At 30.9% G+C, this 21,567-nt stretch overlaps 2 protein-coding genes across 3 annotated transcripts; one reads left to right on the top strand and one right to left on the bottom strand.

Annotated features, from left to right (window-relative positions):
• Nucleotides 1-128: 128 nt before the first annotated feature.
• LOC139513780 (ADP-ribosylation factor-like protein 5B) lies at nucleotides 129-14,532 on the bottom strand. The gene is made up of 6 exons (XM_071302579.1): nucleotides 14,291-14,532; nucleotides 12,418-12,478; nucleotides 11,273-11,420; nucleotides 10,809-10,892; nucleotides 5,283-5,434; nucleotides 129-4,131 (listed from the first exon to the last, which is right to left on the bottom strand). Exons 1-6 carry the CDS (start codon nucleotides 14,334-14,336, stop codon nucleotides 4,083-4,085), a joined length of 540 nt encoding a protein of 179 aa, XP_071158680.1. The 5' UTR covers nucleotides 14,337-14,532; the 3' UTR covers nucleotides 129-4,082.
• On the top strand, nucleotides 14,492-20,429 carry LOC139513781 (EKC/KEOPS complex subunit LAGE3-like). Of its 2 annotated transcripts, none has more exons than XM_071302580.1 (3): nucleotides 14,492-14,598; nucleotides 17,089-17,217; nucleotides 19,616-20,429. In XM_071302580.1, exons 1-3 carry the CDS (start codon nucleotides 14,570-14,572, stop codon nucleotides 19,725-19,727), a joined length of 270 nt encoding a protein of 89 aa, XP_071158681.1. In that variant the 5' UTR covers nucleotides 14,492-14,569; the 3' UTR covers nucleotides 19,728-20,429. The 2 variants fall into 2 exon arrangements, with proteins under 2 accessions (XP_071158681.1, XP_071158682.1); XM_071302581.1 differs by lacking the exon at nucleotides 14,492-14,598 and adding an exon at nucleotides 14,688-14,720 and having other exon boundaries at nucleotides 19,616-19,820.
• Nucleotides 20,430-21,567: the final 1,138 nt, after the last annotated feature.

Here is a 21,567-nt window from a genome sequence, read left to right as displayed (position 1 = left end):
AGAGTACCATACATCCTATCAATACTCTTTTCAAATGATAGATACACAGATGAAGACAATCAAAGTGTTTAGATTGAAAAGGTTTGAGAGACAATAAGTGATCTTTTCAATACAGACAACAAGTAGGATTAATAGTTGATTTTTATTTTCAATATTATAACAATACAGTCACTGAATTCCATACAAGCATCCACACAATATGTGAATGCAATTGTTACACACAAAACATTTTTATGACAAAATAAAACCACAAATAGCTACTGAATTAAATATACTCTTTGGTCTGACTTGATTCAATCTGACTTCTGTTGACATTAAATCAAAAGAATATTCATAAAAAAAAAATCCAATCTGTGAATTACGAAAAAAAAACCACTTGCTGTTGTTTGTTCTGTTATTTACAATATAATTGATCTTAAAATTAGTTTTTCAGATTACACTAGGTTCTAGTATAAACATTTAAGTTCTAAAATCTGTACAAAAACTGTTAACAACATAACAAATTGTTGAATGCTTGTTCTAATTAAGTGAGTGTAAATTAAAAAAAAAGTTAAAATGTAAAATGTGGAAGCGGTTCAGAAACTAGTTTCAATTGACTATTTATAGCACTGTAATCGATGCACATACGTGGAATTTACAATACCTAACAAGACACAATACAGAAAAATTTACATGTCCTAAATATAACTACTTAATACTATAAATAACCTATTGAAAGCAGGAATGTGTGTCTATACCATACCTGAACTCTCAAGTAGAATTGTCCAGCCTTGTCCAGTGAACCATGAAATATGGGTTCAACACTAATTTGGCATATATTTAAAAAGCTTATCATCTTAAAGAACATCTGCACTTACTTTCAAGTTGATATGACTGCAACATCATGGAAAACTGACATTAGACAAATACTTAAACTTAGGTGGACAAATGGAATGACAGATAGCAAATCATAATGCTACTATTGTAGACTTGGCAAACAAAAATAGATCGTATAATGCTTTGTAAAATTAGACAAGGCAACTGATATAAAATAGATCAGTATACAAATAAAAAAACTAACATTTTTTGCTAAGTACATGTATCAGTAAAGAGAAGGTATGATAAGTTCACTTTTTTGGGACCCTAGAATTAATTTAAAATTCACCTAATGATATCCTTCAGATATTCATAAGACATTACTTGGCCGTCCTTATAACAGTCATTAAATTTTTCAATGTTGTCTTACACATTGGTTTTAGAGATTTAAACTTCTTGCATTTACGGAATCACCAAAAACTGCCAAAAAAGTCACATTTTGAAATCTAGTTGTTATTATTTTGTTTATGTTAAAAATCTTTACCAAAAATATAGTTTCTGCAAAATGTATTTTACAAAGATGTAAATACTTGTAAAAAATTTCCATATAAAGCTGTTTCAAATATATATTTTGACTTATAACTACGGATTAACACACATCTTAAGTGAAATAAGAAATTTTGACCACATTTATGATGTCAGGGACTTCAAAAGTGACATGTCTACTTTAGACAGTCCAGATTATATAAGCCTATTTATTTATCAATAATATTATATATTTTTGAAAGGCTTGAATAAGTTAACTATTTTTGCAATATCAGGGCCAAATAATGTGTCTTTTCATACCTTCTTCTTAAAAAAGAAGAGGGGTAAAACCTGTTTCTAAACATGTTTCTGAATATTTTGTTAAAATATCATTGTTTTCAAAGTAATAATATTCATAATCATACATTTCCTTTTATTCCTATTTCTATATACAACTACTAACTTATTATTGTCCCATGTATTATCTCACACACACTTAAAACTTACGTTTACATCTGCACATCATGACTCACATTCCATTCATGTATTCCAATGAGAATGACAAGAGATATGTTCATATTTTTGATATATGTTGGTGGTTTAATCATTGTAATTCTTATAACATCAATGGTGATTAAATGACATAAAACATTCACACTTAAAAATCAGTCAAATTAAATTCTTTCTTTTTTTTCATCTTTTTTTATCCCAAACTAACAAAAGGTATGATCACTACAGTATTTTCTTCTTTTTTCTTTTCTATAAAGCTACATTAGTTTCAAACATTAATCTATACACAACATTTTATCGTAAATGTCCATGTATATGTGATTATCAATGTTTTTTTCTACAAAAAGTTCACAATCTTATTGTACAGGAAATTAAATATATATTTGAAGTTGAAACAATTGAAAAAAAAAATTAAAACAAGTTTTTTTCTAAAAATAGTCAACTAATTTATCCAATCCTGGTATATATCTTATATAACAGAAGAGGCTAACTAATTGAGAATGTGTAAAAACCATGAAGAATAACCTAATATACAGCTTATAGTTCATATCTTAACATATATAAGAACATGCAGCAATTCTTGACTAAAATTCATTCACAATCACACAAATAATGCTTAAAATCATGATAATAGTGAGATTATTTCTGTTTTAAAGCAATGTACAGAAAAGCAAATTTTGTGAGCAGTTTCTTTATATACTGGCCTTATAAATCTAGATTATCTATGGTTCTGAAAATGAGATGAACCATTAATACTTCAATTTTTTATCAATTTGATAGACCAAAGATAATCTATTTATAGCTATTTCAGTGTACTGTCATGATAATAACATGATGTAGTATGATTGCCTAACAGACAATGATCCACCCTCTAACATCTCAATACACATGACTCAGACAACCATCTCAGTTGAGCAACTTGAGATAGAGAAATTAACCCATTAAAAAGATAATTCATAAAAATAGTTATTATTGGTACAGTGTATAATTATGTTAATCATTGGGAACTTAATACAAATAAATAGATTTATTTTCTATTGTATAGTTACATGTAAAGACTGTTAACTGTAAAGAACAAGCTGAAAAACAAACTGTTTCCACCCAAAAATAAATGTTCTTACAGTCATGACAGTATAAAATGGAAAATAATGAAGAATATTAAGAAACAAGTTCAATACACACAGTAACCTTAATACTACATGCAATTTGACAGCAATTCCTGAGACAATGTCAATATTCATCTGTCTGTATTGTTTGAGAAAATGTATCCCAATACTTGATATATGTATTAGACTAAATTTAAATCATTTGTTTTATACAAATTTTACATGTATGTATGAATGGAAAATATTTGCTGATAACCTTTTTGTATGATTAAATAAGGATCTGTTTGGAAACAAAAATGACGAGGAAAATATATGGTTATAAGTAAGTACATAAATGAAAGCTGCATCAATAAAATATATAGTAATCATTGTAATATAATAATTACTGCTAGATTTTTCAAAATATGATTTTTTTTCTATTTCGATATTAATTTTAACCAGTTTATGTTAGCTTTCCACTGTAATGTGTGCCACTGAATGTTGAAAAATGATAATGGCAGGAATTGTAAAATTGGTAGTTTTTTAAGGTTAAATTTTTAAAATAAAAATATGACCAGACATTTAAAAATATATATATATTTACAATTTACTACAACTATGTATTTACAATAATAAAATATCATTCAACGTAAGCACTTAAATGTCTCATTCACTCAAACAAATCAATTACCCTTAGACAGAGTTATAATAATCACAACAATGATACTCACATGTCTTTTAAAAGGTGAACAAATTTAAGAACTGCACCATTGTTATTGATTTCATTGTGTTTCTCAATTTGGTCAACTATTTTCAATATAAAATGATTACTAATTTTCTTAAAGTCAATGTTCTGTTTTGAATTGTAATTGTTAAAGTTCAGTAAGATTGTATCAAACCCCCAACCCCTTTTCAAATTTCCTGACAAAAGGGCTGCTATGTGCCACTTTGTAGCTTATTATCACATTGTGTTATACTGTTTTTCATATTTTCCTGTTTTAAATATATTATAGCTTATTCACAACTTGTCTATGTTGACCTTGAAAAAAATATAATGCTCTTTGGTGACCTTGTCGATGAAAATGTTCACATGTTAATATGAGCAATCAGAATACTTAATGACATATTGTATTTTGGCTTATATATAAGTACTAAAGTATACAACTATCACCGTCTTTTAAGTTGATTTGTTATCCATTCCAATCCTTGGTATAATCTGAATATGGAGAAAAAAAAACATATTTCAATAAACATGTCCTTTGGTTAAAATAAAATAAAAGTCATAAATTAACAATTGTTAACTAGCACAATTTTAGAATTTTCAGCTTATATGTATTGCTATTGAAACTAGAGGCTCTAAAGAGCCTGTGTCGCTCACCTTGGTCTATGTGAATATTAAACAAAGGAAGCAGATGGATTCATGACAAAATTGTGTTTAGGTGATGGTGATGTGTTTGTACATCTTACTTTACTGAACATTCTTGCTGCTTACAATTATCTCTATCTATAATGAACTTGGCTCAGTAGTTTCAGTGGAAAATGTTAGTAAATATTTACAAATTTTATGAAAATTGTTAAAAATTCACTATAAAGGACAATAACTCCTTAGGGGGTCAGTTGACCATTTTGGTCATGTGGACTTAATTTTAGGTCTTACTTTGCTGTACATTATTGCTGTTTACAGTTTATCTCTATCTGTAATAATATTCAAGATAATAACCAAAAACAGCAAAATTTCCTTAAAATTACCAATTCAGGGGCAGCAACCCAACAACAGGTTGTCCGATTCATCTGAAAATTTCAGGGCAGATAGATCTTGACCTAATAAACAATTTTACCCCCACGTCAGATTTGCTCTAAATGCTTTGGTTTTTGAGTTATAAGCGAAAAACTGCATTTTACCCCTATGTTCTATTTTTAGCCATGGTGGCCATCTTGGTTGGTTGGCCGGGTCACCGGACACATTTTTTAAACTAGATAGCCCAATGATGGTTATGGCCAAGTTTGGTTTAATTTGGCCCAGTAGTTTCAGAAAGAAGATTTTTGTAAAAGATTACTAAGATTTACGAAAAATGGTTAAAAATTGACTATAAGGGCAATAACTCCTAAAGGGGTCAACTGACCATTTCGGTCATGTTGACTTGTTTGTAAATCTTACTTTGCTGAACATAATTGCAGTTTACAGTTTATCTCTATCTATAATAATATTCAAGATAACAACCAAAAACAGCAAAATGTCCTTAAAATTACCAATTCAGGGGCAGCAACCCAACAGCAGAGCACAACAAGCCTGTATATGCCAGGGGTGATCTTTGATTGATGTTAAGTTGAGATTGACAATATATAATAACATATAACTGATCTTACCCTTCCCCTGTGAGAGCACAACAAGCCTGTATATGCCAGGGATGATCTTTGATTGATGTTAAGTTGAGATGCTGAGATATTTCTGCTGAAGACATGGAACCTTTGATATCTTGTTTATTAGCATAAACTAATACTGCAGATTTTCTTAAGTCCTGAAAAAAAAAACATTAGTTAGTATTTCCTGTCAATTAATCTCCAATAGAAATTACTACTTCAAGTGAGTGATATAGATAGTGATGAACTGTAAGATTTATGATACTACGTACTTCCAATGGCAACAATCTTATAGCTTTGGGAAAGACAAGCGGAAAATACAAAAGGCATAGTCAAACTAATAAGTCGAAAAAGAACTAATACCAACAACAGTCTACAAAATATATCATAGAAAATATAAAGACTTTTAGAGTGAGCAACAGAAACTCAACCAAAACCCAGGGGTGATCTCAGGTGCTCCTGAAGTGTAGGCAGATCCTAATCAAGATGTATCACCTGTCATGTTGCTCATGTAAGTATAAACCTAGAGATCAGTCTAATTTGGTAGGTCACAATAGAGGAATAGAGGACAGGATTTTGGTTCTGACAATTGGAAAATTATCCTTCATCATCTGTGAAACAGATATTACATAATGGTAAATGGTCAACCAACAAACAAATTTGATTGGGTCAATAAAATTTACTAAAAGATGACTGCAACTTCAGTTACAACATTAATTTTTTTTGTTTAATAACAATTATATAATTCATGTAATAAACTTCAAATTAATAGACACAATGAATCAAACCACCAAAGTATTGGCTATTTGACAGGTTGTACTGATAGTCTAGCTACCAACAGCTATATTGAGGTTGTAGTCCCTTCTCTATAAAATAATTAATAAATCACTAGACCATATCAAAGTGTGAAATTCAATTGTGTGCTTACAATACAATGTATATGTATTTGTTATTTGTCAGATAAGAATTTTGAGTACATGTACTCTAAAAATTATCACTTCATTTTTTTGTCAGGCCATCTAATACTCTATGTAATGTAACAACATAATTAATCTATGTGATACATCATTATAATCTTTGTAGTTCCTCATTATAACCTATGTAATACATCACATAATGATCCTCTCACCTGTACAGTATGTCAATAAGTAGACACATTATAGTGGTCATTTATGTAATTAGGACAATGTAGCAACATGTGGACCAAAGGGATAAACTGGACACACAAAGCTAATAATTACACCAGTATATATAATTTTAACTATAAATTTTCACACCATTTACAGCTGATTAAGGACTTATATATATGCAAGATTTAAACTCCTGTTAATAGGTAAAGCAGCAACAGTTTGTATAATATAAATGTTACCCAAATTATTGATTTCCTAGTTTTGATCTACATTATTTGACATATTGACATCTGTTTCACACTCAGACAACCTGCTCTTGGTATATTATCATGCAGAGCTGTGAGTGACGCATATAAATAAATCTTAATGAATGAAAACTGTAGGCAGATCCAGTGGGTTCTGGGGTTGCAACCCCTCACCCCTTTTTTTGGGGGGACAATCAATGCATTTGAATGGGAACATATAGTTGGAACCCCCCTTTCTCCTGGGTTGGGAACCCCCCTTTAAAAATGGCTGGATCCACCTCTGGAAAAGATGTAATCTTGATGTTTAAAACAAAAAAATCAGTACATTTGTACCATATAATGAACTATTTTAATAAGGTATTTATGCATATTTCCTTTCATAATTTGGGTTTGAAGTTCCCTGATAAAAATAAATTTAAAAAATGCAAATGATAAAGAGTTATTTAAATATATACTATAAATAACAAGAAAATCCCAGGACATTCTGGTTGAGAAGATTTTCCCCATGGTAACTGCTCCCTATGTGAAACTATTTACAGTTTACTTCATTTGATTGGTCACACTGTTGGGGTCTGCAATATTTAAACACTACATCTTAAAGTTACAGAATCCTTTTTATTTGTTAATGCTTAATTGCGTTAAATATTTCTGTTCAAAATTTAAAGTGCAACTTAAAGCTAAGGTATTATGTATTTAATCTACAATCAATTATGTAACTGGTATTTTAAAGTTTTTACAAAAATGAAAACCATCTGATTTCACCTACATGTACATATGTAGAGTCATGTAAAACAACTGCTGTCATTGTTGGACATGTTTAACATGTTTTATACTTGTAAAGGTTGAAAATGTTGTATCACAATGTTAACAAGGTTAAAGTAAATGTCAAAAGTTAACATAAAAGTTATTGATTATATGAATCAAATTCAGGATGTATAAATTAAAACTTGTATTACATTTGAAACTAGTAAAATGACAAATTTGTTTTAAAGTTGCTCAACATTTTTCCTGAAGCAATTAAAATATTTAGAATGATTGAAATAGATGAGGAAACATTGTGAGGAAGCAGATAGCAATCATGATTAGTCAAGGTAGATTGACCCATATCTACTGTAAAGATCACACCATATAATGATGGATAGATATAAATGAGGTCATGAAAGTTATTATTATTATACATGCATGTACATTTTACACCCTAGGATATACATATCTTACTATGTTACTTTATATGTAGGTCCTAGGTGAACCATATTTATATAATATTGTTATGTAACTTTGTCTGAGATATATCCTCAATTATATTACATTTAATAAATATAGTAAGAGAAACTACTTACGCTGCTCATTATTTATAATTATTAGGTAGTAAATATATTAATTGATCTTTTTTTTTATATTATTGATAATTTTTATTGGAAGGATTGAGAGGATCTGCAGATTTACAAAATACATACACCATGCTTTTAAATGGCTAAAAAGAATCAATTATATGTCAAAAGTAGAATGTATTAACTTTCTATCTTTAATGGGAAGTTTCTGTCATCCAAAAATAAATCAAGGAAGAATATGTCAAATTGACATACTTCATAATAACTGGGTTTTCTGTACTTATTTATTGAAAGGTGATTTCAGACTTTTCTTTACCTGCCACATTCTATACCTTCTTACATCTTTATTATAAAGGACCATAACTCCAGAACAGAAACCGGATGCTCCGCAGGGCACAGCTTTATACGACCGCAGAGTTTGAACCCTGAACAGTTGGGGCAAGTATGGACACACATTCAAGCTTTATACAGCTCTGAATTTGGATTGTGATTAAATAGTTGACACAACATAGGTTTCTGACACAAAATGAATGTGGTCAAAGAACTTAAACTGAAAACTTCAAATTTTTAAATTGGACATTTACCTACAAAATGTATTTTGGTCCAATATCCAAAATCTACATACATGGTTAGATTCAGCAGATCAAAGAACCCCAAGAATTCAATTTTTGTTGAAATCAAACAAAGTTTAATTTTGGACCCCGATTTGGACCAACTTGAACACTGCGCCCATAATCAAAAATCTAAGTACATGTTTAGATTCAGCATATCAAAGAACCCCAATAATTCAATTTTTGTTGAAATCCAACAAAGTTATAAATTTTGGACCCCGATTTGAACTAACTTGAAAACTGGGCCCATAATCAAAAATCTAAGTACATGTTTAGATTCAGAATACCAAAGAACCCCAAGAATTCATTTTTTGTTAAAATCAAACTCAGTTTAATTTTGGACCCTTTGGACCTTTATGTAGACCAATTTGAAAACGGGACAAAAAATTAAGTATCTACATACACAGTTAGATTCGGCATATCAAAGAACCCCAATTATTCAATTTTTGATGAAATCAAACAAAGTTTAATTTGGGCCCCTAATTCCTAAACTGTTGGGACCAAAACTCCCAAAATCAATCCCAACCTTCCTTTTGTAGTCATAAACCTTGTATTTAAATTTCATAGATTTCTATTTACTTATACTAAAGTGGGAAAACCAATGTGTCTTCGGACTACGCCAACGTCATACCAATATATTGCGGTCGTAAACAATTGAAAACTGTTAACATCAAAATTGACCATCATTTTGTCATAAAAACTTTAAGAGCGTTAGTTTCAATCCAGCTAGAACCATGAGAGTTAAAATCATCAATATCCAAAGTGACTTCCACTTTTTTCATCATTAACAAATTAAAATATGAAAAATTTTAAAAGCTTTGATCTAGTTACTCAAGTATGTCATAATTGATTGCCTGGAAATAACATAACATTTTTTAAAGTGCCATTTTCCAATAGATCAAGGATAATAACTCCTGAATGTTCAGAAGTGTGGAAACAGTTGATAGTGAAATGGGCCTCTATTTTGTCATCAGTACCAACATATTCAAATTTTACCTACATTGGTAGAAGGGTTCAAAGGTTATTGAATCATGTTTACTGAGTTTCAAGTTGATTGGACTTCAACTTCATTAAAAACTACTATGACCAAAAACTTGAACCTGAAGCTGAAAAGACGAAAAACACACAAATGAACGAACAAACAGATGCACAGACCAGAAAACATAATGTCCATAATTGGGGCATAAAAAAGCTGATGACAACATGTGTTAGATCCGAGACCACAATTGTCGTCCCTTGATTTTCGTTGTTCACAAATATAGTCCCTAGTGTTGACAGTGGGTTACTTGCCATTAATTTATTTCTCCATGTTTAATGCCTCAAATTGCAAGCAGGGGGGTGAAATTACACAGTAAAAAAATTTGGGTCCAGAATTTTAAAGGAAAGTAGTGATTTGGTCCAGGTGAAAAAGGTTGAAAAATAGCACTTCGGAAGCTGTCAAAAGATTTCAAGACGCCCTAAAGATAAAATTGTCCATATTTTGAGTTAGAGACGATGAAGTTTTCTTTAATTTTGATATAATTTGTCCCAAAAGTAGTACAACACACTGTAAAAGTTTCTTTGAGAAAGCGCGGGTGGGATTTATTTTATTTTCATTTATGTTCTAAAAGAAATGCACTACGAAAAAATTGTGGTCTCGGACCAGAGAGAGGTTGGAAAGCACATCTGTTTGCAGTAGAAGTAGGCTGCATAGGATTTCCTACACAGTCAGTATGGAGGACGCTACAGGCAATGAAGACAGCAGACAGACAACTACGGGAAGCATTGGTTCATCTATTCTTGCTGGTTATTGCATTGCCGAGATGATCTGAGCTGTAAGCCTAGTGCTGCTGAGTAGAACTTTAGCCACCTCTACTGACCCATCAACCAGAGGATGTTATGGTACAGGGTTGAAACATCAAGTGATGACTAGAACCATCTGAACACACCAAAGCACCAGCAGAGAGTGACAGAGATGAGGAAGATGAGCAGTCAAATAAATATGACAGCAGAAAAATCAGAATACCATCTTCTGTAAGTAATAATCACCATACAATCAGGATCAACGGAACAAAGTTCCTTATGTTAACTAAGGTACATATGTTAGAAACCTCCTTCAGTACCAAGAACATAAGTTATCAAAAGTAGTCAATTTCAAAGGTTTTTCTTTTGTTACCAGGGCAGGGAAAAAGTAACCGCTTGATTTAACAACTATTATAACATCTATAACCCTTACCTCATTATTTAACATTTTATACAGTTCTTCTTTGGTAATAGATAATCTCTCTCTGTCAGTACTATCAATAACCATGATCACATACTGAAATTAACAAAATAAAACAATTCTTCAGATATTAACAACCATACTTTTAATTTGATTTTTTTTCTCAGTTTCTTAGATTAACAATAATTCAAATCATGCTTCAATATCTTGAACAACCAAGCATATTTCTTTTTCATCACTGGTTTTGCCAAGCAAACATTGTTATTTTAGCTTATCCAAATCACATTTTTATTTTTGTGAAAGAGTAAGACATACAAGTATGTCATGACAATACAATTTTATCTGTTGTTAAAAAAAGGAAGCACATTAATGCTTATTGTGATACATAATAAATGTAATAATACATCTTTTCATTATTTATATGTATAATAACATCTATACACCATGTACACCTATCCATTATATTGTTGACCTACCTGAACATTACTGTAGTAAGAATTCCATGAGGTACGCAGGTTTTCTTGACCACCAATATCCCACATTAAAAAGTGAATATTTTTCCACACAACCTCCTCAACATTACTTCCTATTGTAGGTGATGTGTGCACAACCTCATTCATTAAACTAAAACAAAAATAGTAATACATGTACAATGTACACAACTATATGTAGGTTTTAATATACTGTCAAACAAAATTAAGAACAAAAGGAGATAGTGATTAGCATAAAAAAGATGACAATGCAACCACACCAAAAGACATGGTCACATCTAAAGGTTAACATATTTACTTTCTTTCAACAATAGACTAGCGAAGTTTATACATGTATACAATATTATTAAGCTTAAAATTTTTATTTTATATTTGACTAAATTATAGCACCCTTCAAATCACAATGAACCAACAGAGAAAATCTTACATTGCTAAATGCTTTATGTCATTCCCTTATTTCGTTATCTATATAATTTATATCATATTCATAATTTGGTACAATCTCTTTTATTGTGGCATGTCTGAAAATTTACTATAATGATATGGATTCTGGAATGGTCAAATTCAATAGTCTTAGATCTTGGATTTAAAAAAATGTCAGTGATAGTGTATGTTGTGTACATGACATGTAAACTCACAGGTTTCAATACAATAGTAGTCAGGCTGTCAAATCAAAGTTGAAGCTAGAGACTATATTTATCATTACATACAGTTTAGTGATTGAAAGTGTTAGATTCTTATTCTAATGAACAACAAATGTATCACAATTAAGGTAACAGAAGCACTTCAGATCTATAAAAAAAATTCTCATACATGTTCATACACTTTACAATAGTATAAATTAAAATGATTTATCTACCTAAAATATGACAGTAGCAAATACATAGTCCATGTCATAACAATGATTAAGGTTTACTTGACATTGATAGACAGAGGCAGATCCAGAATTTTTCAGAAGTGGGGACCCACTGACTGCCTAAGAGGGGCCCGCTACGGTCATGCTTTAGTGATTCCCTATATAATCAACCAATTTTTTCCCAGAAAGGGGGGGGCGGTCCTGGCCCCCCCTTATTCCGCCTCTGATAGATTAACATTTAATTGACAAACATGGAAAGTGTAATTGTACTTACAACTGATATAAAATAGTTGTTTTTCCAGCATTATCTAAACCAACTATGATAACTTTATGCTCTGAAAAGAAATGATAAACAGTGCAATTTTCATATCAATTTCAATCAGGATTATATTTTGTATACTGTACATCATGTACATGTACAAATCACAAACTAAATAAGTGTACATGTACAATGTACATACATTTGGATGTACATGTATACATTGTACAGGTTTAAATTACCAGTACCATGATTACTGCCTAGCTTTTATTATGTTTATGATGAAATCTGTGGCATCAATATATTTTAAAATGAAGTGAACATGCTGAAATGTCTTGCATGCTTTACTGAGCATTGATTTTATGTTGAACATCTGAAGAAAAAGGTTTTACTACAATTATCAAAAAAAACTTAACATCTTTATAAAGAATCATGAAAATGAGGTCAAGGTCAGATGGTACCTTCATGACAGACATGTAAACTAACACACATTCCATATATCAATATATAGTTGACCTTTTGATTATAATTATTGAATATACAAGTATTTCAAAACACAAAAACTTAACAATGTCCAATGAATCATGAAAATGAGGTCAAGGTCAGAAGATATATATGCAAGACAAAAATGTACACCTTACATTGTACAATCATTTTATGATAATGAATGTAGGACAGAAAGTCACGGACAAAAAGTCACAATTCATTTTTTTTTATTATCTTCTTTGAATAAAAGACGCTTATTTCTACAAAAATATTTTTATATTTTTCTTGAACTATTGTATATAAACCATCTTTGTAAACAAAATTTATCAAAAAAATATCAAAGATGATCAAATAATTGTTAAAAAAACAAAATGTGGCTTTGCACTTAAATGGCTTCATGGTGCCAAGAAATCTTTCTTTTGCATGATTAAAATTAAACATTTCAAATAAATCTTCATTTTTCAAGTACAATAACATTCTACTTCAATTTTATATGAACAATACTAGGATAATATACTTGTATAAAATACTTGTATATTAATCATATTTATATTTTATATGAACAATACTAGAACAATACTTGTACATTAATATATACAAGTATTTTGGTCGCCAAAGTTCAGGTGATCCCTTCTTTCCTTATTCAACTACGGAATACTAGGGAATGGAACACCTTACTAGACAGCCATAACAATCTTATCTGAGGAATTGACAGGAGCTCCACTCATCTATAACTCCATATATTTCAGATACATGTATACATGTACATACATACATTTTTATAAGAATAAGAATATTTTATTTCCAATTAAAGGTCCCTATATAGCAGCACACCTATTTTTATATATAAAAAGCTTTCATGACATTACATACAAGTATGTATATAAATATTGTAAATACAAATGTAGCTACTGATGGATTTGAGAATGGAGGAGGAAACTCTGAAAGGCCTCATGATTAAACGAGCAAGAGTCATTATACACTAAGGAGAGTCTGGCTCTGTTTTGAAAGAAGAAAGAAGAAGAAACTGAATTTTTATTTTTTTAAATTTTAATTGTATATTTTTGCGAACGTTTTAAATTGTTTGTAAATAGCCAAGAGAAAGCTTTCTGTGTTGCCCGACACTGCGTAAAGTTTTCGCCCAGAACCATGAACATTCAATATTGAATCCGGTTCCTTACCTGGAAGAAGAAGAAGAAGAAGAAGAATTGAAATTATAATTTCTAATAAAAAAATTTGGTTTTCCAGTTATTACATAATTCTTGACCTTGGTGGTAGAAAATAGGAGTTAAAACAAAAACTCATAACCAAAGGTTTAAACATAAGATAAATATACATTTTGTAATGTAAAAACCACATTGTCCTGAAAAAAATATAACGTGAATACTATTTGTAAACCTACCTTCGTTGGTAAATAAACTCCACAGCCTTGAAAATAGTAAACCCATAATCAGAAAATTTAAGTACTCTGTGGACAATTATCTAAAAGGTAGAATCACATCAATCACCCTTCTTCTCTGTGACTTTCCATTTGCTAAAATACATCTAAGAAAACCCCAAATTATCCAAAAATATTTCGCTTTGTGTGAGTCAGTCTGTTGACACGAGACACCGGAAGTGCATGATTTAATTTTCCATTTTGACGCATGTGCGTCATAACGAAAGTAGACCAAATGAAGACATGTGTGGAAACACAGAAAAAATGAAAATGTATAAACACCATAGATTTCCTTTCACTGAATACAAAAATTTTCATAGTCTTGTTTAAAAGGATAACCACATCCAAACACAAAAACTAAAATTTGGTAACAAAACACAGGCTCTTGTAAAATGTAAACAAACAACATGATACATGTATTGTCTCAGAATTTTTTCCCCCCTATATACCTTAATAGTTTTAAACATATTTATTTGTAGTGGATTGGGAAACAAGTTTTGCAACTTATAATATGAGGCAGGCATTACCTGTAAATGGGGACGAAGTCTGTATAAATTATTTTTTTGTATCTTAAATCAAGGACGTATATTAGTTATACGTCCTTGCTTAAATATTAAATTTTGTTTAAAAAAAAAGGAACGGAAATACTGTAACGTTTCCGATTTTGGTTCTGTTGTTAGGGATTTAGTTGTGACGTTATTTAAATTATGACGTCATATGCAATGTAAACAAAGAAACGCTATCATCAGGTAACGTTTTTCATATCAAGGAATTATTAAAAATGAAATTGGTATTTCGCGTTCCCTTCCTATTTTATACTAGACTGATAAATATATATTTTACTCAAAGTTTCATACAAACGAGACCGGAAAAAGGAAGTACATTGTACATTTCTGCGCAGGTCCGGGATTTCAAAACACGACAAAAAAAATTTGAACGATTTTGAGTTCATTAGTATACAATGAAAAATTCGGGAAATTTTCCCGTATTTTTTTTTTATTGAATTTTCTACTGTTATTGGGGACTCCATCCCCATATTAATCCCTTTACACTTTGCGGGTGTGAGTGCTGCCTTGTAGCGGCATTAGCCTGCTCTTTTTCGAAATCTACAAGGGTGTCTTTAACGTGCAAGAGATATGACTCTCTCTTAACACGGGTCAACCATTTATCGTCCCCTTCCGACGGACTAGCATCATTTCCTCAAGACCATACTCGCAAATGGTGTCGAGGGAGAGCCGAATATTCAGTCCCTGAAATTTTCATCCCAAACGGGAATCGAACCAGGAACCTTTGTGTTAGTAGTCCGATGCACTAACCACTACACTATGGCTCTCTGTTATATTAAGGTATATTGGGAAAAAAAAAATTCTGAGACAAGTGCCTGTGATGTATGATGTAACTTTTTTTGTACCTGGACTTTGAAGGGGGTCTCATTGGGGGGTTCTGATCCCGGATCCCGCTTACTGTTTTGTCAGATTCCCGTATACCGCTTACATTATGTACGTAAGCAATTCCCCTTTTTTTTTCATTACCTGGGTCCCACTAGACCTCATTTCCCGTTTTCACGACACAATAATGTGACTTTCACGTGTCAGGCTTACAAAAAATCGGCAATCCCACTTCACTCTTAGACCCCAATGAGACCCACTTTAAACAAATTGTCAAAAAATAATTAAACGACCATATATATATATATAGGTTGATAATATACCTTTTAAAAGTAGGGATAAGTGATAATTTGAGCATTGTCCGTGCAATAACTTGAAAACACCTCCACAAATCTTATAAAATTATGGTGTGTTGTTTTTAAATGAGGGTTGAAATGGGGGTACTTTTATGACGAGTAAAGATAAATGCCAAATAATGTTAACAGTAATTTTTGATGGATGTACACATTCTTTTAGACAAAAAATTCTGACTAATTTTTGACCAAACAAGTTAATTTTTCCAGAAATAACTGTTAGTAACGGACTATAATAATCAGAGACCTCTGACGAAATCACATTACATAAGTTTTTTTTGACAAACATGGTAAAATTATAACCAATTTGATGTTAACGGTAGCTGAAAATGACTGTTTGGCACCTGACGGTATAGGGCATTCCAACTATATCCTCCTAAAGGGTATAGGGTTCATTCGCACCCTACACATTTGCACCCGACACGGATGACCTGGAGGTCCATTCACACATATTTTATTCAAATACCGGCTGAATTTGATGTCTTTTCAGATGTATATTTCAAAAGCTTTATATTTTCATAAAAAAGATTTGTGAATTTTTTTAATGACAATTTTGTTTTGGTTAGATATTTTAAAATCTTTTGAAAGCTTCTGAAATTCTACTTTTTAACCCTTTTCAGCTGGACCAAATCACTACTTTACTTTAGAATTCATTATTTAATTCTTCTTGCTATTTGAGTATCAAAAAAATTGCAAGTAACATACTGTCCACACTAGGGACTATATTTGAAAATCAAAGGATGATAACTGTGTTCCTGGACCAACATTTATTTTTATGATTATCTATAGGAAAAAAAAAATTTGTACCAACATTGTGTGCAATGTCTCTATTAGTAGTACATGTAATGAATTTGCTTTTAAGAAAATGCCTTTTTGTATTACACTTGTTATAAATTTTATGTAAATTACTATAAATATGGCTTTTATTGGCATTAGTCATAAATGAGTAATTATGGAGCCTTTAATTTACATTCTTGACTTAATCTTTCATCAGAATTATTTTAGAAGTTGACTTTTTTAGGGATTTAACAGTACCATTGTCAACAGAAAAAGAAGCAGAAATTGTTTATAGAACTCTCAGTGTAGACAAAGAACCAAAACGTGGAGGAGTAACAAGGAATATTTGTTTAGAAGGAAGTCATCTCAATGTGTAAGTAATAATATCATCTGATCAATTAAGAAAGTCAGACACAAGTCAAGACATAAAACAGTTCAGCTAAGCACATTTAGGTAATTTAGTTAGAAACAAGTCAAGGTGTAATTCTGATTAGCAAAGTAAGGCAGTAGATGCAAGTTATCTGATAATTTCAGATGTAGAATAAATTGTATATATATACCTTTATATGGTCTTGAGTTGCTCTCTAATGTATTTGTGTTTCTTCGGCCTCATTTTAATTATTCAATAACTACATAAATTTTTAAAAAAGGTTGTTAAATTTCTTTTTTTTTTTCTATCAGTATCTGACAAGTTTCATCTGACTTTGACATAATGATGTACTTAGGTGAAACAAAAAAATCTAAAATTTGAAATTGATACTTTAACTTATCTGAAATGGTTTCTTATAGATTATGTTATGGATTTGATGCTATAATTTTTAGAAACAAGATGGTATTTCAATTTCCCTTGTTTACCAGGATGCTAAATGAAATATCTGAGAAGAACACTGCTTTAATAAAAGTCAAAAGAGCATTACTGTATTTGCATTAATATTATTTGGGACTCAAATCCAAAAAAAAGAAATCTAGAATCTGCTTAAATTTAGGTAAATGTCTTTTTATACGAACGCAAAAAAAATTTTGCGTCATATAATTCTGTCGTCGTCATCCGAAGACACATTTAGTTTCCAGACAATAACTTTAGTTTTAGTGAATGGATCTCTATAAAGTTTTAGCAGAAGGTTCAATACCACTAAAGGAAGGTTCGGATTGATTTTGGGGATTTTGGTCCCAACAGTTAAGTAATTAGGGGCCAAAAAGGGGGCCCAAAATGAGCATTTTTGCAGTTTTCAAACAATAACTTGTGTTTAAGTGTATGAATCTCTCTGAAATTATTCCACAAGTTCCCATACCATGAAGGGATGGTAAGTATTGACTTTGGGGAGTAACATTTAAAAATGTTTTGGAATTAGGGGTAAAAAAAGTGGAAAAAACTAGGTTTTTCTGGTCAATGGACAATTAAGACAAAATAAAAGCACTGTAAGGGAGGTAATTCATAAATATTCAACATACAATGTTGGGTATGTTCAGATATACCTCCCTTACACTTCTTGTAAGTTATGTATAGGGGAATGTCAGGTTTTGGATTAATTGCAAAAAAAGGGGGGTAGGAGTTATCAATTATTTTTTCTAAATTTCTCAAGTTCCAAATTTTTGAAAAGTTTGAAGAAGAAATCTTTAATTTCACAATATTGTGCAATAGATTTGTAAGATCTTGACATTTGTTTTGTGTCAGAAACTCATATTATGTCAAAATTTTTATCACAATCCAAATTTAGAGCTGCATAAAGCTTGAATGTTGTGGCCATACTAGCCCTAGGGTGCTATAAACAGTTTCGTATAAAAAACTAGGGGTTATTCCCCAAATAAAAATAGACATGGAGGGAAGTCCCTTTTTATCAACATAATTGGTGAAAAAGTATCATGTTTTTTGTATTTGGTTGTAAAGATATGTTAATTAACTTCAATTAAAGCAGGTTGAGTGATTAAAATAATTTAAAAAATTAGATTAAATATACATGTTGTGAGGGGAGACAACACTGTAAACAGTCTGTTTTTTTGGCAGTGAAAATTGAAAACTTATTTGCAGCCACTGTAGCTCTTTTCGGAGCAGGCGAACGTACCCTGAAGCATGAATTTTTTGAAAGACCAGGTCAAAATTTATGAAATTCATACAACTTTGATTATGAAAAATGTGCAGGTATCATGTCTTCAGGGGTGTGCACATGACCTGATTTCAGTTTTTTTAAGCTTAAATTAGGCAATGTTTTTTCCCAGTTTCTATGGATAAAACTTTTTTATACTATGATGACTATTAAAAGTACACTTTTTTTTATTCCATTATAAACTAGAGAACATTCTGATTCCAGTGATATCTAGTTTTATACAAGTATCTTTATTAATCAGTCCACCACTAAGGGTCACTTATACATGGTCCCTCAAATTATGACGTCATAGAAAAAAACTGTTGATTGCACCCCTAATTGTTCAGGGTTCAACATCTGTGGACGTATAAAGCTGCGCCCTGGGGAGCACCTGGTTATGAGCTATTGCAGTATTGCATGAAAAGTTTTAAAGAAAACATGGTGTTATGCTTTAATGGGGCTAACTATTTTACCCTATACAGAAGAAACAAATGTAAGGACTCAGAACATTTCACAAAAATTCCAAAACCTAACAAAAATACATCCTTAATTTTCAATACTCATTGATAAAGTAAAGTTTATATGATATCTATTGTAAGACTTGGATCTTCATGATCTTAAAGACTTTCAGTTTAAAATTAAATCTTGCAGTAAAGCTGACATGTGTACTCTTTCTTTCTTTTTCAGACATTTTGAAGCAGCAGAAGCCAAAATGATGAGAGTCAGTGTTAACAACTTTTTTGACCATTTTAACCTAGTTGTACAGACAATGGAACAATTTGGACCACCAAACACATGATAAACTGGTTTCAAATTGTAATATAATGTGAAGTGTGAATGTAAGAAATGACTGAAGAACTGATTAAACAAGCAATTGGAAGTTTCAAATATATTCTCAGAAGCAGGACTCGTTTGGGATGTTTTAAAAATAGGGTCAGATGTTTTATTAGAATATTTACATATTTACAATGCCAGAAAAAAGGAATGGTTCTTCTATCTTATTCATATGCTCATTTTTCATAAGTTTTTCTTTAAACAAATTTTAATATGCCATCCGACTGATTTTTTTATGTTATAAAGTCAAAATGTAGCTTTGATATATAAAAATTATAGAATCTGAAGCGAGATGATGTATCAAATATTCTTACTTTGTATGATTTCAAGATAAAATATTCAACTCAAACACGCCCTTACATAAAAAGGTGCATTCGATTTTCACTTTTCGATATAATTGTTACCCATTTTTTGGATTTTTTTTCTTGAGTCACATAATGGAAGGGCAGACACGAAAATTACTGAACTAATAGATTGATATGTTCTCCGTCAGTGGTAATTTTTTTTTAAATCGGAGGTTATGCATTTTCTTCATCCAACTTGATAGGTACCCATGTCGTCGACATGACATCTTATTGTTCTACTTAACTATGTAATAGATAAATTGAAAACTTATGCAAATGGTGTTTTAAAATAAAACACTTCGTTATTGAGAAGAAAATTGTCATTTTATTAGTTTCTATTAACTTTTAAAATTTTTGTTACTATAGTAAACATTGCAGTAACCATTTATCGCCTTCTCTAACAAAGAGCATCGATTCTTTTGTTCTATTTCAACCGGGTTTCCGACTGAGCAAAGAAATAGAACTTATAGATTTAGAAGATAATAAAAAAATAGCGTGATCTATGTTTACTTTTCCTATTCCATCCATTGTTTTTAAACACGTCGAAGATGCACAGATTTATTTTCATATCTAAATATAACATTCACCTGAAAAAAAAAGATTTATCTAAGCATTTACACTTGAAAAAAAATCGATTCAAATATGATCGATCTTTTTAAAACCACATCTGGAAGTGGACTTTTTCAAATCGATTGAAAATTGATCTTTCCCGTTTTCTTTAGACTAAGACCCCGTTTACACTGACAAAAAAGATCGATCTTTGGTCCAGTGTAAACGGATCAGATCAATCTTCAATCGGACTTAAAAAGTCTACCTCAAGAGGTGGTTTTAAAAAGATCTATCTTATTTGAATCAATGTTTTTTTTTGTGTAAACGCTTAAATCGATGGCAATCGATCTTTTTTAAGGTGAATGTTATTTTTAGATATGAAAATAAAGGTCAGATCGGTTCTTTTTATGGTGAAGTGTAAACGCACTGGATTAAATAAGATCGATCTCGATCGATCTTGCTTGTGCAATGTAAAGGCGAACTGGCCTTTTCAAGATCGATCTTTTTTAGATCGATCTCAAGATAGCCATTGTACATTCTATTGCAACATTATCTTTGCTTGGATAACGTCACTAATTTTCATGGCATCATGATGATCAATTCGCAATTGATGCTATGAAAACGAACGAGCAAACTCAGACCACGTATGACTGATTTTAGCTGCCCCAAAAATCCCACTCTAAACGAAATATATCTACCTTTATGTTTAATATGACAGTGCTAGCTATGGAATTTAATAATAACAAAACTTCAAGCCATCCGCTGTATTTTAAAAGGCTATCTGCTTCTTCGGAAAATACTATATGTAGTGATTATGTAAGCAATCCATTTTATTTTATAAGAGACTCATATGAAGTCCAAACAACAAAAATAATCAACAATACTGTATACAATTCTATAAGCAATCATCAT

Source organism: Mytilus edulis, chromosome 2 (genome assembly GCF_963676685.1).
Source record: "Mytilus edulis chromosome 2, xbMytEdul2.2, whole genome shotgun sequence".
Lineage (NCBI taxonomy): Eukaryota > Metazoa > Mollusca > Bivalvia > Mytilida > Mytilidae > Mytilus > Mytilus edulis.
The sequence above is the reverse complement of the archived record's forward strand: the minus strand, read 5'-3'. Positions and strand labels throughout refer to the sequence as shown.